This window comes from Panthera pardus, unplaced genomic scaffold (assembly GCF_024362965.1).
Source record: "Panthera pardus isolate Hobbes unplaced genomic scaffold, ASM2436296v1 HiC_scaffold_17, whole genome shotgun sequence".
NCBI lineage: Eukaryota > Metazoa > Chordata > Mammalia > Carnivora > Felidae > Panthera > Panthera pardus.
In genome coordinates, this window is record NW_026526732.1 from 76,489,297 (window position 1) to 76,507,462 (window position 18,166).

An 18,166-nucleotide genomic window follows, 5' to 3' on the forward strand; every position below is an offset into this window, starting at 1 on the left:
TAGATTGTTTAAAGTTTTCAGGCCTCACAAAACAGCTGGGCTTTACAATAGCACTGTTTTAGATTTTACATTTCATCTGAAATACATTTATATGATTAAATATGTTAACTTCCAGCTAGTTGGAAAGCCTTAACTCATTGTTGTGTAGTACATTATAAGTAGGATGACCACATAATCTATTGGCCAAACCCACTGAAAGAGGATGCTGTTAATAACTATACTAGGATAATAGGTATGAACTGGGCTGTAATTTCTGTTGACTTTTAGCAAATCCCAACTCAGATGATTCAGATGGTTAACCTTTTAACATCACAACACCTGCAAAAACATATCATTTATCCATAATAAACCACATCCAAATTTAGTGACTTCTAACAATTACTATTTTATTAATGTTATTGATTCACTGGGATTGGTAGGAAGGCCAGGATGCTTATCACAGCCTTTTTCCATCTAGATTCTCATCCTTCACAAGTTGTTTACATTCTACATGTAAAATATGCACATCTCCATCCTAGGTTCCCAGAAGTTTCATCCCACAACAACAGCAGGCCCAAAGTTCAGGATCCTGTCATCTAAGTCAGGTCTAGATGCAAATGAAGCTTCTTGTGTTTTATTCCTTGGTGTGGCTGCTCTTAGCTATTCAGTGGTGAGGCAGGAACAGAATAACCATAATCAACACTTCGATTCAAAATGGGAGGAATAAGAATCATATTACTCTCAGTGGCTCATGGCAATTTTGAATTGCCACTGGACACATGTTGCCAGGCTGCCTACCTAGGGGGAGGGCATATTTTTTGAAGGGGGCCTAGTTGTGTTTCCTAAGAGTGGTTCTGTAGTTCATTGTTCTTTTAGGCTTTTGGATCTGAGTCTGAGCTCTTGGCGTTGTCCTTTGAGCTATCCCTCCTTTTCCATAAGAAATGGGCATGTTGCAGCTGAATAGCTTTCTCTGTCTGCTCTCTGCCTGTGGAAAGTTGGGGGCCCAGAGAAGTGTTTTCATTTTGGAGTGTCTCTGTTCCAAATTGTCCAAGTAGTACCGTACCCTAAAAAAATTTTTGAAGACTTTTTATATGAGACTGTCTACTTCATTAGATAAAGAAAGGACTTACTCATAATTCTTTTCAAAACAGACCTTCTCCTGACATTGGCTGCCATATCAGAATGCTGCAGAACCAGTTCTTTTTATCTAGTCAAGATGGTCTGTTAGGCTCCAATTTAAATCAGAGTTTCCCACAAAAGATGTGCTAACTACACAGTTGAATCTTTGACTGCAGGCCTTATTTTACTTTGGAAATCTTTCACAAGCAAGTCTTGTGTCCTCTGTATTCTCTTTAAATTTTGCTCACAAGCTAAACATTTCCTTATTTATCTCATCTCTGTTTTGACTTTATCATACAGCTAAGAGAAGCCAATTTACACATTCAGCATTCTGCCCGGGTATCTCTTTAGCCAGATTCACAAGTTCTTTAGGTACATCGTCTGTGTTTCAGGTTACAGAAGATGACAGTTTTCCATTGTTTCACTATAACATGGCATAGAATGCAGTTTTCTTTCTAGTCCACAAAAGCAGTTTGTCTTTTTAAATTTGTTTCAGCAATATTTTGTAGTTTCTAGTGTATTGGGCTTACACACATTCTCTGAAATATATCCCTGTGAATTTTATGTTTTGGAATGCTATTGTAAATGAGGCTATATATTTTATTTCATTTTCAACTGTTCATTGCTAGTATATAGAGATAGAGTTGATTTGTGTATGTTGATCTTAGATCTGTGTTAAATTCACATATTTTTTTTCTAGTGGGTTATTTTGTGTGTATAGATTTCTAAGTATTTTCCATGTACGTGATCATGTGTATACAAATAAAAACAGTTTACTTTTTTCTTTCCAGCCTATATTCTTATGTTTTCTTTTTCTTGCCTTATTGTAATGGCTTGGGTCTCCAGTATAGTGTTGAATAGTGATAGTAGATATCTTTGCTTATTTCCAGTCTTAGGGGAATAGCGTCCAATCTTTCACTGTTAAATATATTATTAGCTGTGGTTTTTCCACAGATGCCCTCTATTAGGTTGAGGAAGTTCCTACCTTACTATTCCTACTTTACTGAGAGCTTTTGTTATGTATGCATTTTATACATTGAAAAAATTGATCTCATAAAAAACACTATTACTTATACCAAAACTTGAACAGAGTAAACTTGAGCTTTGTAAAGTTTAAAAAGTTTAAGAAAACTTTAGCTAAGGGTAAAAATTTATTTTTAATATCAGCCAGTTAATATATTAAAACTGTAACTAAAATGCTTATTGAAGATTTTACTTTCAAAAACAAAATAAATCTAAGAAAAGAATTGGTATCTTTCCATTTCCTAAACTAATGTAATACTTCAAAATTCAATATTATTTTTCTATATGATAAACTTTGCCTGTAAAATCTGAATTGAAGTCTTCTAATTAGCACTACTGAGAGATTTTAATTCCTTTTATCATCCCCAAAATAAGGCAGAATGTTTTAATGTCTAGTAATTACTTTTCTTATTTGACATATGAATACTGTAGATATGTAATACTAATAAAATATAATACTCTGTAGGTGAATTCTGGCTCAGTGTGGAAAGATTTTATTTCCATTTCTATCCTCATTATGTAGATGAGGAAACTGAAGCGCAGAAAGAATGAATGATATACCTATCATTATTTCTATATCTATGGTAACTTTTTTTTTTTTAATAGGATTTACTTAAAGATCCGTTGTACATTGGGCTACGGCAGAGAAGAGTGAGAGGTCCTGAATATGATGACTTTTTGGATGAATTCATGGAGGCAGTTTCTTCCAAGTATGTATCATCTTTATTTATCTTTATTTGAATTGAATTTCAAAAATTTAAAGATAACCTAACATAATAAACTACACAAGTATCCAAGTTTGGTGTAGTGTGTTTAGTAATTGGAAGGGATTTGTTTGAAATGCGGGCGCACACACACACATACACTGTCATGGTTATTAGTGAATAAATGATAAAGTCATGTATCTGTCTCAAAAAAGATTGTCTCTGGGGGAGCCTGGGTGGCTCAGTGGGTTAAGTGTCCCACTTCAACTCAGGTCATGATCTCGAGGTTGGCGAGTTTGAGCCCCGCGTTGGGCTTTGTGCTGACAGCTCAGAGCCTGGAGCCTGCTTTGGATTCTGTGTCTCCATTTCTCTCTGCCCCTCCCCTGCTTACACTCTGTCTTTCTCTCTCAAAAATAAACAAACATTAAAAAAACATTAAAAAAACTGTTGTCTCTGTTGCTATTCCTGAAGATACTTTTACAAAAATCTTTAGATCTTGTGGTTATTGAAATACATGATTATGGTGAAGGAGGCAGTAGTCAGTGACCAAATTACCTGAGCAAGACTTTCTGTGATTATTGGCAGTCTGTACTTCATTTCTGGCTGCTGATAAAATGTGATCTTTAGTCATCTTTGTAGGTGTATCTGACCCTTTTGTGGTAGGAGAAGCAGAGGAAGTGGGGAGCAAATGTGAGTTAGTATAAGCCACAAGTCCAGAATGGTGTTTAAGAAACAGGACATCCAATCACAGTTCATGAGTCTCTGATTAAATCTACAGTATATGATTAAAGTGCACTACTGTATTTCACCTAGTTTCAATAGCACTTGATTGTGGGCCAAGTACTACTATAAAGTTTTCCATTTTTTTTTCTTTCAACAAAGAAATTTCCACCATAATTTAGTAATGTATTCTGCGATAGTTTTGTCACACTAATGGACGGTCATCCCATTTGCTACTACCACAAAAACCAAGTACTATTTTAAAACATATACGTTGCCTTGGTTTTTCATAGAAATAAACTCATCATTAGAATGAGCTGTAACTAGAGACATACTTCTGGGTTTTTTTTAGTGTAAGGTTTAATTTTAAGAAGTTGTATGCAGCAGCAGAAAGTGCTTTCATCAGCTTGCACAATATTTAGAATATATTCAGTCTCCTATTGCCCAAAGTTTCAAGGAAGAGTATATTTGCCAGTTAGCATGAGCCACTTTTTAAACACACATGCCTGATTTATTTATTGTTGTTATTAACTTACTTGGTTAAGCTGTACTTATTCATAGAAATAGTTGGAAAACTGTACAGTTTAAGCTCAAGATTGCATGGTACAGTTAATTCCAGTTAGATACTTAAGGGAACACTGATTTCTGCCAATCCCCCCCACTTCACCCAATACTATGTTGTTATTTTTTTTTAGTAGTTTCTCATATATAATGTAATGCTTTGAAATTACCTGTAACTTTTTAGGTAGCAACACTAATCAGGAGATTATGTTAGGGGTGCCCAGCTAGCTCAGTTGGTGAAGCATGCAACTCTTGATCTCAGGGATTGTGAGTTTGAGCCCCAGTTGGGTGTAGAGATTACTTAAAAATAAAATTCTTTTTAAAAAACCCCAGAGGAGCACCTGGGTGACTCAGTTGGTTAAGCGTCTGACTTCGGCTCAGGTCATGATCTTACAGTTTGTGGGTTTGAGCCTTGCATTGGGCTTTGTGCTGGAGCCTGCTTTGGATTCTGTGTCTCCCTCTCTCTCTCTGCCCCTCCCACACTCATGCTCTGTCTCCATCTCTCTCTCAAAAAATGCACTAACATTAAAAAAAACAAACAAACCAAAAACAGTATGTAGGGAACACTGTGCCACTATAAAAGAAGAGGAAAATGCCGTTCTTAGCATAATTGTTTTTATTGTCTATTTGAGTAAGTAGATTCTATCTTTATATACACGACTTCAATATACTTACAAAGAAACTGTTACACAAGTTTATGAACATAGTTTGTATGTCTTATATACTTAATATACTTACATACTTAAATGCTGATGAAATAAAATAGAAATAATTCTATTAGAATCAGTGAGAAGCTTTCTGGAGAAAATGAGATATGAGCTAATTTTGAATGCTCTGTGTCAATATAGAGTCAGAAAAGCTTTTTTTAAAAAACAGTAAATTGAAGGATTACCTAAGATCTTTGATAAGGATATAGAGATTGATGAAAAGTCAATAATTTTAAGTGCAGAGAGCACCTGTATATCAGGAATTATGATAGATATATAATTATAATTATATATATATCAGGATTTTTCAAAAATATTTCTAGCATGTTGCTGCTTTGGTAAAAGTTTTCTAGAAGAGACACCAATTAAATTGGGAAATGGTTCTGAAGATAAGCCCAAGATTATTTAAAAAGAACATGTAACTTAAATTCAAAAAGAACATGTAACATCTAACTGTTGCAAATTAAGTTACTCAGGAACCAGGTTCCGAGATGGAGTTCATTAAGGAGTACCTTTGAAATGAACCCCTTTGCAAGGGAGGGGACAGAAATAGGAGTGGATAAGAGGAGAAGTTGAGCTGCAGTGTGGAACCACCAACAGCTTTGGATAACTTCATTGGAATCATCCTTGTATTCCAGTTAGATACTTAAGGGAACACCGATTTCTGCCAATCCCCCCTACCTCACCCAATACTATGTTGTATTTTTTACTTATTACATTCTCAGGGTTGTGTGGGTCAGTTTCAAATTCTTCCTCTTGACTTTCTTCACAATTATAGCTCTTTACCTCCTAGGCCAAGGACTTGATATGAGTGTTATGGCACTTACTAAGTTAGTCTGTTCTGATTATGCATTTGGGGACTGAGGAAATCAGTCTGTAGTCCTAATGGATGGACCCATTATGAGCTAGACTTTGGTCAGGGCTCCATTTATTACTGGCTTCCATATGCCTCTACTCTAATGAGGAGGTTGACATTATATAGATGCTTTAGGTCTTCTGATATCACTGTCAACTTTGTGCCCTTGAAATGTTTGGGTATTCCCTGTCTCCAGAGCACAGTTACTGAATAAAGGGCTATAGGTTCCATTGGAGAAGGATTAAGGGAATTATTACCCTGTATTCTTGCCATGGTGTTGGAAGACCTTTCCCTCTGGATTTTTTTAAAGTTTATTTATTTATTTTGAGAGAGCGAGAGAGAGAGAGAGAGAGAGAGAGAGAGAGAATCCCAAGCAGGCTCCACACTGTGAGCATGGAGCTCACCATGGGCCTCCCATCTCATGAGACTCAAGAACATGACCTGATCCCAAATCACGAGTCAGGTGCTTAACGGACTGAGCCACCCAGGCACCATCCACCCCCCACCCACCAGGCCTCTAGACGGTTTTGAGTTAAAAAATTAGGTCAGGTTTGGAAACTGAGTGAGAGATTGTGACTTCACTGGGGCAGTTTCCCTCAGATTTGTTCATTCATCTATTATTTATTTTGATTGTACGTATTGAGTAGTAGCCTTGTCAGCTGTTTTGCCTCTAGAGATGCTGTATTTTTAAACTATCTCTCTGTGGGTCAGCACCTCACTAACCCCAGCCTTGCCACTCTAATGATAATTATGTCCACCTAGCTTCTCATGGCTTCTGACCCTTAGCTGGTCCTATCATCCCCATTGCTATCATTGACCCTAATTCTTTTAACAGCCTTTCCTTCTGTCAGTTCTGGCCTTTAGAAAAGAACCACCACAAAACTTACTCATGTGGATATCTTCTCATTGGCATATTCCTTATTGCTTTGTGTATGGTGTGTTTTCTGGACCTTCAAGTGGAACATAGTAATTTGATGGGTTTTCTGGTCTTACTTAGCACGTGCATTCTAGAATTACTCTCAGGCACTCGTGATCCCCCTTTTGCCATCTGCCACAGCATTCCTGGCATTTCAACAATATTTAATATGAGCCTTTACCTTCTCTGTTTCCAGGAACCATCCTAGTAGTGAATTTATACCATCTCCTGAGATTCTTACTGGTTGTAAATCTTGCATCTCAGGATGGTGCCTTCAAATCGATAAACTCTTATCTAATACTTAAATTCCAGCCCCTTTAAGCAGAATTTAATCTCATATGTACTCTTCTGACTAATATAAAGTAGTTAGATCTTGCAGTTTCTTTGTGGAATATCCCCTTTCTTCCTTTGCTAGGCCTAGTATGTCTTAGGTGGGTTATATTGTGACATAACCCTGGTTATAGGCCCAAGGGTCTGGAGAGGAGGTGAAGGTGGATGGAGGTTAGGAAGGCACATGTTGTCTTAGGAGGGGGAAGCTTCTGTGTACGTGATTCCCAAGAAGGAAAGGGCAGACCATTTTTGTGGCTTCAGAATGTTTTAGGGAATCTGGAAATTCAAGATTTTGGGAGGCATCAAACCAGACATCTCATCTCATGTGTCAGGATCCAATCAGGAACCTGACTTAGCACATCTGCCTTGTTAGAAGTTTTGGAGTGTTTGACCACTCTGATGATTAATGCCTTATTCCTGGTGATTAACTTTCTCTGCTCAGGAGCTGTAGGATCTGAGAGCATCTTTGTATCTATTAGAGAGGTCCTCTGGCTTTTACATTACATTACTCAGTACCATGTCACAGCATTCAGTATAATGACATTTAGGTGCAGAAAAAAAGTTTCAAGGTAGCTGTAATTAAGGCATATCTTAGAATCTGTTCAATAGACTATTTCTGATATTCTGTTATCAAGTCATATGACAGACAAATGCTGGCTCCTGCAAAATATTTTTGGTTTAGAAAAATTGGCTACTGGGGGCACCTGGGTGGCTCAGTCGATTAAATGTCTGATTTTGGCTCAGGTCATGATCTCACTTTTTGTGAGTTTGAGCCCCCACATCAAGCTCTGTTCTGGCAGCTTGGAGCCTGGAGCCTGCTTCAGATTCTGTGTCTCCTTCTTTCTCGACCCCTCCCCTGTCTCTCTCTCTCTCAAAAATAAATAAACATAAAAAAAAATTAAAAAGAAAAAGAAAGAGGGGCGCCTGGGTGGTTCAGTCAGTTGAGCATACGACTTCGGCTCAGGTCGTGATCTCACAGTTTGTGAGTTCGCGCCTCACATCAGGCTCTGTGCTGACAGCTTGGAGCCTGGATCCTGCTTCGGATTCTGTGTCTCCCCATCTCTCTACTCCTAACCCACTTGCATTCTGTCTCTGTCTCTCTCAAAAATAAATAGATATTAAATTTTTTTGTAATAAAAAGAAAAGAAAAGAAAAATTGGCTTTTGGAGCAAGCCATTGAATTCCCCCAACTACCTGTGCCCTAACAGGAGCTAGATCTCTGTGGTAAAAGTGTCTTGTCAAACTACCTAGTTTTTCTTCCTTATTGTTTTGATTCATTTTTCATTTGTTGAAAGTCAGGCACTGTGTTTGGTGCTGGGGATACAGGGATGAATAAAACAAAAATAATCCCTGTCTTTCATATAGCTTATTCTTTACTAGAGGATACAGATAATAAACAAGTAAACCAGCAAATAATCAGATGAAACAATGAAATCGTAATAAATGTAACAAAGGAAACAATTGCTGTCTAAGAATAATAGGTGACTTAATTTATGTAAATCAGATGAATGTTATAGATGTAGTTATCTCTTTTTGAGCATAGATTTTACTTTTATTATGTTTACTTTATTAATAAATATAGGTAATTTCTGTTACGAAGTCTATTGCTAAAGTCGTGATACTCTTTCAGTTATACTTTTGTTGAAAATTAGCGTGAGCTTTTTGATTACAGTTAGGTAAATTAATAAACAACAGAAAAACTGAATTCAGAAGTACTGATAAATTAGTCTGGATTAATTAGCCTGGATGTTAATTAGCATCTCCAGGTCTGTTTTCCTGGTACTTGCCTTTTCAACAGTTTCATCAATTGGGCCTAGTAATTCTACATCTGAGAGTATAGTTAAGAAAATAATACCAAATAAAGAATGAATTTGATGCCCAAATATATTCGCTGAGCATTTTCATTATATGATTTTCTTCCCTTTGTTTCCAGCACACTCTCTTTGGCTTCCTTCTACCTCAGCGATGGCCCCTACGCACTTTGCTTGTCTTGTTTATTCTCATCTCCCTAACCTCTATACTTTAGTGTGCTTCAGGGTTGGAGCTTAAAACTCTTCTCTTTACTATTATCCTCACTTCCTTGGTGACCTCATGTAGTCATTCATCTTTTTGGCAAGAGGGAGTTTTTTTCATGTTTGTTAAAAATTGTTATTGAAATATAGTGACATACAATGTTATATTGGCTTCATTTTTTAAAGTAATTTTTAATTTTAATTCCAGTATCGTTAACATACAGTGTTCTACTAGTTTCAGGGGCACAATATCGTGGTTCAACAATTCTATACATTACTCAGTACTCATGTGATAAGTGTGCCCTGCATCCCCATCACGTATTTCGCCCATCCCCCTACCTCCCCTCTGGTAACCACCTGTTTGTTCTCCATAGTTGAGGGTCTGTTTCTTGGTTTCTCTCTCTCTTTTTATTCCCTGTGCTCATTTGTTTTGTTTCTTAAATTCCACATGAATGAAATCGTATGGTATTTGTCTTTCTCTGATTTATTTTACTGAGCATAATAATCTCTAGCTCCATCCATATGGTTGCAAATGGCAAGAATTAATTCTTTTTTATGACTGAATAACATTCTGTTTTGTATACATATGCCACATCTTCTTTATCCATTTGTCACTTGGTGGACACTTGAGCTGCTTCCATAGTTCGTCTGTTGCAAATAATGCTGCAATACATATAGGGGTGCATATGTACTTTCAAACTAGTGTTTTTGTATTTTGGGGGTAAATAGGCAGTAGTATGATTACTGGATCATAAGGTAGTTCTATTTTTAACTTATTTCACTTTCAGGTGTACTATAGAGTGATGCAACAATTCTATACATCACACTGTTCTTACCACGGTAAGGGTAGTTACCATCTGTCACCATATGTTATCATAATATTGACTATATTTCCAAATGCTGTACTTTTCATCCCTGTGATTTATTTATTGTACAACCGGAAGTTTGTAACTCTTAATCTCCTTTACCTATTTCACCTATCTCCTACCCCTCTCTCGTCTGGCAACCACCAGTTTGTTCTCTATATTTGTGAGCTCTTTTTGTTGTTGTTGTTTTGTTATTTTGGTTGTTTGTTCAATTTTTAAAAATTGAAGTATAGTTGACACACAAAGTTACATTAGTTTCAAGTGTACAACATAGTGATTCAACAACTCTACAAATTATGCTACATTTACTGCCAGTGTAGTTACCATCTGTCACCATACACTATTAAAATACCATCAACTGTATTGCTTTTATCTTTTATCTCTGTGACTTATTCATTCCATAACTGGAAGCCTGTACCTCTCATTCTCCTTGCATCATTTTACCCATCTGTCTTGCCTCTTCCCTCTGGCAGCCACCAATTTGTTCGCTGTATGTATGGGTTTCTTTCTGCCTTTTTTGTGTGTTTTGTTTTTCAGGTTTCACATGTAAGTGAAATCAAATGGTATTTGTCTTTCTCTGACTTATTTCACTTAGCCTAATACTCTTTAGGTCCATCCATGTTCTCACAAATGGCAAGATATCATTTTTTTTTATGGTTGAGTAATATTTCATTGTGTACATACACCACATATTCTTTATCCATTCATCTATTGATGGACACATGGGTTGCTTCCATATCTTGAGTATTATATGTATAACGCTTCATATTTACATATTGTGTACAAATATGTAAATATGTAAATAATTGCATATTTATTGTAAATAAGGATGCATATATCTTTTAGAATTAGTGTTTTTTGTTTTCCTTGGATAAATAGCCAATAGTGGAACTACTGGATCATATGACATTTTTGTTTTTAAGTTTTTGAGGAACCTCCATAGTCTTTTTCACAGTGATAACACCCATTTACATTCCCACCAGCAATGCACGAGGCTTCCCTTTTCTCTATATCCTTGCCAATGCTTGTCACTTCTTGTGTACAAGTATACCAGGAAGAAGTCTTGTATTTCAAAGAATTCTTTCTTCTCATGTAATTTAATTTTAGGAAATACTGTATTAAGGTTCTTATAATCCTTGCATATTGTCAAGTATATATTAAAATCACCAAATGTATGCATTCCTTACATATTTATATTTGTTTTTCTGTTTATACTTTTCATAGTAGTATTTTTTTTAATTATGGTATAATTGGTATATAACATGTAAGTTTCGGGTATACAGCATTAATATGACATTTGTATACACTACAAAGCGATCACAACCAAAAGTCTGGTTACTGTCTGTCACCAACAGATAACCCTCTTTAAAACCATTTTGCCCACTCCAACTCCCTTTCTTCCTGCTAACCATCAATCTGTGCTCTATGAGGGTTTTTTTTTTTTTTGTATTTTTTGTCTGTTTCTCTTTTTTAGATTCCACACATCAGTGAAATCAGTGTTTGTCTTTCTAACTTTGACTTACTTTACTTTGCAAATTCCCACAAGGTCCATCCATTTTGTCACAAATGGCAAGATTTTAATTTTTTATGACTAAGTAGTATTCCATTGTGTGTGTGTGTGTGTGTGTGTGTGTGTGTGTGTGTGTGTGTATGTATCTTATCCTCTATCTATTCATCTATCAATGGACACTTCAGGCCAATTCCATACATTAGCTACTGTAAATAATGCCTCAGTGAACATAGGGATGAATATACCTTTTCATATAAGTGTTTTCATATTCTTTAGATCAATATGCAAAAGTGGAATAGCTGGATCATATGCTGAATGTATTCTTAAATTTTTGAGAAATCTATACTCTTTTGCATAGTTCTGCAGCAGTTTAAATTCCCTTTTTTCCACATCCTCTCCAAGACTTGTTATTTCTTCTCTTTTTGATGATAGTCATTCTAACGGGTATGAGGTAATATATCATTGAGGTTTTGATTTGCATTTCCCAAATGAGTAGTGGCTTTTGAACATGTTTTCATGTGTCTTTTTGCCATCTTTATGTCTTCTTTGGAAAAATGTCTGTTCAGATCTGCCCATTTTTTAATTAGGTTGTTTGATTTTTTTTTATTGTTGACTGAATTCTTTGTATATTTTGGATACTAATCTCTTATCAGATTTATGATTTGCAGATATCTTCTCTCATTCAATAGGTTCACTTTTTGTTTTTATGATGGCTCTTTTCACTGTACAGAAGCGTTTTAGTTTGATATAGTCCTAATTGTTTATTTTGGCTTTTGTTTCCCTTGCCTTTGGAGTCAGATCCAGAAATAGATTGCTAAGACCATTGTCAAGGAGTTTACCATCTATGTTTTCTTCTAGGAATTTTATGATTTCAGGTCTTACAGTCAAGTATATTCCATTTTAATTTTTATGTACAGTGTAATATAATGTTCTGGTTTCATTCTTTGTTTTTTGTTTGTTTTTTTTCTTTTTTTTTTTTTTGCATGTGGCTGTCCAGTCTTCCCAGCACCACTTATTGAAGAGACTATCCTTTATTTTATGCTCTTGGTTCCTTTGCCATAAATTAATTGTCTGTATATGTGTGCATTTATTTCTTGGCTCTCAATTCTGTTCTGTTGATCTGTATGTCAGTTTTTATGCAAATACTACATTGTAGTATAGTTTGAATTCAGGGAGTGTGATACCTCCAGCATTGTTATTATTTCTCAAGACTGGCTATTTGCAATTTCTTTTGGTTCTCTACAAATTTTAGAATTATTTGTTTTAGTTCTATGACAGATGCCATTGGAATTTTCATAGGGATTGCACTGAATCTGTAAATTGCTTTGGGTATTATGGACATTTTAACAATATTATTTATTCCCGTTCATGAGCATGGAGTATCTTTCCATTTATTTCTGTCTTTTTTAGTTTCTTTCATCAATGTCTTACAGCCTCCAATGTACAGGTCTTTTGTTTCTGTGGTTAAATTTATTACTAGATATTTTTGGATGCATTTTTTTAATGTTTATTTTTAAGAGAGAGAGAGAGACAGAGTATGAGTGGGAGAGGGGCAGAGAGGGAGACACAGAATTCGAAGCAGGCTTCAGGCTCTGAGCTGTCAGCACAGAGCCTGATGCGGGGCTTGAACCCACAAACCGTGAGATCTTGACCTGAGCCAAAGTTGACGCTTAACCGACTGAGCCACCCAGGCACCCCTTGGATGCACTGTTAAATGAGATTTTTTTCTTAATTTGTCCTTCTGGTGTTTTGTTATTATTGTATACAAACCCCATAGATTTATGTATATCAGTTTTGTATCCTGTAACTTTACTGAATTTATTAGTTTTGACAAGTTTTTTTTGTTTGTTTTTTGTTTTTTTGTGGAGACTTTACGGGTTTCTGTATATGGTATCATGTCATCTACAAATAGAAATGGTTTTACTTCTTCTTTTCCAGTTTGGATGACTTTTATTTTTTTCTTCTCTGATTGCTGTAGCTAAAACCTTCTAATACTGTGCTGAAGGTAAGTGGTGGGGTGGGCATCCTCATCTTGTTTCTGAACTTAAAGAAAAAGCTTTCAGCTTTTCACTATTGAATATGATATTGATGGTAGGTTTGTCATATATAGCTTTTGTTATGTTGAGATAAGTTCTTTCAGTACCTATTTTGTTGAGAGTTTTTATCATAAATGATACTGAATTTTGCCAAATATTTTTCTGCATCTGTTGAGATGATCATACGATTTTTATTCTTCATTTCGTTAGTGTGGTATGTCACATTGATTGATTTGTAGATGTTGTACCATTTGTGCTTCCCTGGAATAAATCCCACTTGATCATGCTATATGATCCTTTTAATGTACTGTTGAATTTGATTTGATGATATTTGTTGACAATTTCTGTCTCTATGTTCATCATGGATCTTGGCCTATAATTTCTTGGCCTTTTTTTTTTGTGGTGTCCTTACCTGAGTTTGGTTTCAAGGTAATGCTGGCCTTGTAAAATGAGTTTTGAAGTATTTACTTTTCTTCAGTTTTTTTGGAACAGTTTGAGAAGGATAGGTGTTAATCTTTTTTGAATATTTGGTAGAATTAGCTTGTGAAATTGGCTGATCCTGGGCTTTTGTTTGTTGGGAGGTTTCTGATTACTGATTCAATCTTCTTACAAGAAATTAATCTATTCAGATTTTATATTTTTCATGATTCAGTCATGGAAAATTGTGTATTTCTAGAAATTTAACCATTTCTTCTAGGTTGTCCAATTTGTTGTATAATTCTTTGTAATATTCTGTTATAATCCTTTGTATTTTTGTGGTTACAGTTGTAATTGCTTTTTCATTTCTGGTTTTATATCTTTGAGCCCCCCTTTTTTTTTCTTGGTTTGCCTCGCTTTGTAACTATTGCTTATCTTTTCAGAGAATCAGCCCTTAGTTTCATTGATCTTTTTTATTGTCTTTTTCATCTCTATTTCATTTACTCCTGTTCTGACATTTATTATTTTCTTCCCTCTCCTAACTTTATTTAGGCTTCATTCGTTCTTTTCCTAGTTCCTTTTGATGTGAAGTTAATTATTTATTTGAGAGTTTTCTTGTTTCTTGAGGTAGACTTCTATTACTATGAACTTCCCTCTTACAATTGCTTTTGCTGCATCCCATAGATTTGAATGTTGTGTTTCTGTTTTTGTCTCTAGCTATTTTCTGATTTCTCCTTTGATTTCATTGATGGCCCATTGTTTTTTCAGCAACATTTTGTTTAATCTTCGTGTATTTGTAGTTTTAACAGTTTTCTCTTTGTAATGATTTCTAGTTTCATACCATTGTGGTCAGAAAAACTGCTTGATATAATATGCCTTCTTGAATTTATTGAGATTTGTTTTGTGATCTTACATACAATTAGCACTGGAGAATGTTCCATGAGCACTTGAGAAGAATATGTATTCTGCTGCTTTTTTAAATGGGTATATCTATGAAATTCATTTGGTCTAGCATGTCATTTAAGGTCAGTGTTTCCTTATTGACTTTCTGTCTGGATGATCTCTCTAGTGATGTAAGTGGGATGTTAAAGTGCTCTACTACTATTGCTGTCAATTTCTTCCTTTAGGTCTGTTAATATTTGCTGTATATATTTTGGTGCTCATATGTTGGATGCATATGTATTTATAAATGTTATATCTTTTTGCTGGATTGACCCCTTTATCATTATGTAATGTTCTTCTTTGTCTTTTATTACATTGTTTAAGTCTATTCTGTATGATGTGAATATAGCTACATCAGCTTTATTTTCATTTCCATTTGCATGGAATATCTTTCTCTGTCCTTTCCCTTTTAGTCTCTGTGTGTCCTTACTTCTGAAGTTAGTCTCTTATAGTCAGCATATAGATACATCTTGTTTTCTCATCCATTTGAGCACTCTGTCTTTTGATTGGCTAATTTAGTTCATATACATTTAAAGTAATTATTGATAGGTATTTACTTATTTCCAATTTATTGTTTTCTGCATGTTTTCGTTGTTCTCTCTATGACTTCTCTTTCTCTTTCCTTCTTTGATTGCTTTCTTTTATGTTCAGATTTCTTTGTCATTATCTCTTGTGTATTTTTAATAAGTTTTTGCTTTGTGATTACTGTGAGGTTTGCATACAACATCCTATGTGTATAATGGTTGGTTTTAAGTTGATAAAAAAATTGAATTTGAACACATACCAAAGCTACATTTTTACACCTCCCCATTTTACATCCCCAACTGATTCTTTTTCCTGAATCAGTTGCCCCTGAAATGGAATGACTGCTTCAGTTTTGCTACCAAAAATTCTCTATATCAGAACTCCATTGATGATTAGTAACTAAATGGAAAAAAAAGCTATACCTTAAGTGAGTTTTTAAAAGCTAGTATTACATTTTTTAATGAAAGAAATAAAAACTCCAGCAAGGACTGTATTTTTAATTTTTTTTCCTTTTTTCCTTTAAATGATGAAAATTAAAAGTCAATTGGAATCACCAGGAATGACCACAAACATGATTATTATAATATTTAGAGACTTTCCCCAACCGTGGCTGCCATCACAAATTTTATTATGATCTCTCACATAGTATTTAAGAAAAATAATCTTAGTCTGAAGCCATACCGCCTGCCATATGCTGCAAGGTGTGATGATGGTGTTTTCATAAAGTGATGCTTTTTTTTCACCCATTCAGTATTGAATGGGTGTCTCAGACCAGACTTTTCAGAGAAGCTATTAATTTGGTCAAAGTTCTTGAAGGTCATATATCAGATTTCAAAGGAATAAGATATATAGCCCCTGATTATCATGGCCAGATTTACTAAATTTATTTTTATTATTATTTATAATGGTCTCTCTTTTTAAAGAATTCACCAGAAATGTAAGTTTATGTGGTCTTCACCCTTACTCAAGGTTGCAATTTAATGGTTTCTTCACCATTCTACCAAATATTTGGCCTTAACATACTTTCCTGTTGTTTGTCTTTCTGCCATTTCTGCTGCAGTTAATTGCATGGCTGACTTTCTCTGCTGCCTTATTCCACCTGTTCCAATCATTGCCTTTTCTACCTCATCCTTTTTTTTTCCCTTTAGTTGAATGGATATATTTATAACTTTGATAATTTTATCTATAAATCTGTGAGACCTTTTGGACTCCACCCATCATTATAATCAGCATAATTTACTTTGGTTTTCATAAGAAATTTAATGAAAACATATGACTTTGTGGGACACCATCTGCTATTCTTCTCTGTGGTCCAAAGGTGATGTAAACTATTTGAAAAAAAAGTCAGATGGAAAGAATGTCTGTCAATATGAGAAAAGTCAGCAACGATGTCACTTACCAAGGAACATGACTCAAATCAAATTTATGACTCAGAATTTTTTTCCACTTGCCCATACAAAGAAAGATCAGATTGACAATTTAACTATAGCCATGTTTTTCTTAAAAATTCTATCTTTCTCTCTACTTTTTTTTCAAGTGAATGAAAAAGGGAGGTCATAGAACAATTAGAAATCTGTAGACATGCCTTAGGTATATGTATTTAAGAATACGTATATATATTTCTTCAAAGATTTAAGGTGAATTCTCAAATATTTTGTTAGTTTTACATCTTTGCCTATATCCTGACCCAGCCTTCATCTCTTGCTGAACATGGTTTACAACTTTTTCCTTTCAGATGCTTTCCTTGCCTAATACTATTTTATTCAAGTCATTAATTCTGATTGCATTAATTCCAGCATTCCTTTAATAGGGGTGTAAATGTTTTCCATTGGTTTTATTCTATTTGTTTGAGTCTTGTGAATTTAATATTCCCTATTATGCCCTATTTTCCTTACTAGAATATGAATCGTGCCAGAAAATGAACTTTAGGGATGTTTGGGTGGCTCAATCGGTTGAATGTCTGACTCTTGATTTTGGCTCAGGTCATGATCTCACAGTGCTGAGATCAAGCCCTGTGTCAGGCTCTGCACTGAGCATGGAGTCTGCTTAGGATTTTATCTCTCCCTCTCTTTGCCCCTCCCCCACCTTGTGCTTTCTTGCTCTCTCCAAATAAATAAATAAACACACAAAAAAGAACTTTATTATCAAGGGGTGACTATTATTCTCACTATCCCACAATATACCCTACCACATAGTGGGTATAAAATAACTTCTTTTGAAAAAGTATTACTTAAACATTAAATCCAACCTTCACAAAACTATGGTGACATATATGTAAAGGAAAGGTGGTCCACTAACATAAACTAGAGAAACACACAGTTTTCCAAATAAAGTGGTTCTGCCTGTGTAAACTAAAGATTTGAGTTTTCATTACATAGGTACATTTATGTTTTAGATTTTGAAGTTTCTCTAAAGAAATATTTTAATAAATTACTGTTGTATCCATCATTACTTTTTCTCTCTAAGTTTTTACTTAAATTACAGTGTAACATACAGTGTAATATTAGTTTCAGGTGTAGAATTTAGTAATTCGTCACTTACATTGCAACACCCAGTGCTCATTACGACAGGTTCACTCCTTAATTCCCATCACGTATTTAATCTACATACCCCCTCCTGTCCACCTCCTCTCCAGTAACCCTCAGTTTGTTTTCTATAGTTAAGTGTCTGTAATAGTGTCTATAAGTGTCTATATAGTTAAATGTCTATTCCACATATAAGTGAAATCATAGGGTATTTGTCTTTCTCTGATTGACTTATTTTGCTTAGCATTACATTCTGTAGCTCCATCCACATTGTTGCAAATGGCAAGATTTCATCCTTCTTGATGGCTGAGTAATATTCTACTGTGTGTACATACATATATATGTATATATGTATATATACATACATGTATGTATATATATGTATGTACACACACACGCATATATACACACACACCAC

At 34.9% G+C, this 18,166-nt stretch overlaps 1 protein-coding gene across 1 annotated transcript in view; it reads left to right on the plus strand.

Moving 5' to 3' along the window:
* Nucleotides 1-18,166, plus strand: part of ME1 (malic enzyme 1) — a 188,168-nt gene that overhangs the window by 89,692 nt on the left and 80,310 nt on the right. The window contains exon 6 of the mRNA XM_019442753.2: nucleotides 2,728-2,831. Within this exon, the coding sequence (XP_019298298.1) occupies nucleotides 2,728-2,831 (104 nt within the window). The remainder of the gene's footprint in view (nucleotides 1-2,727; nucleotides 2,832-18,166) is intronic.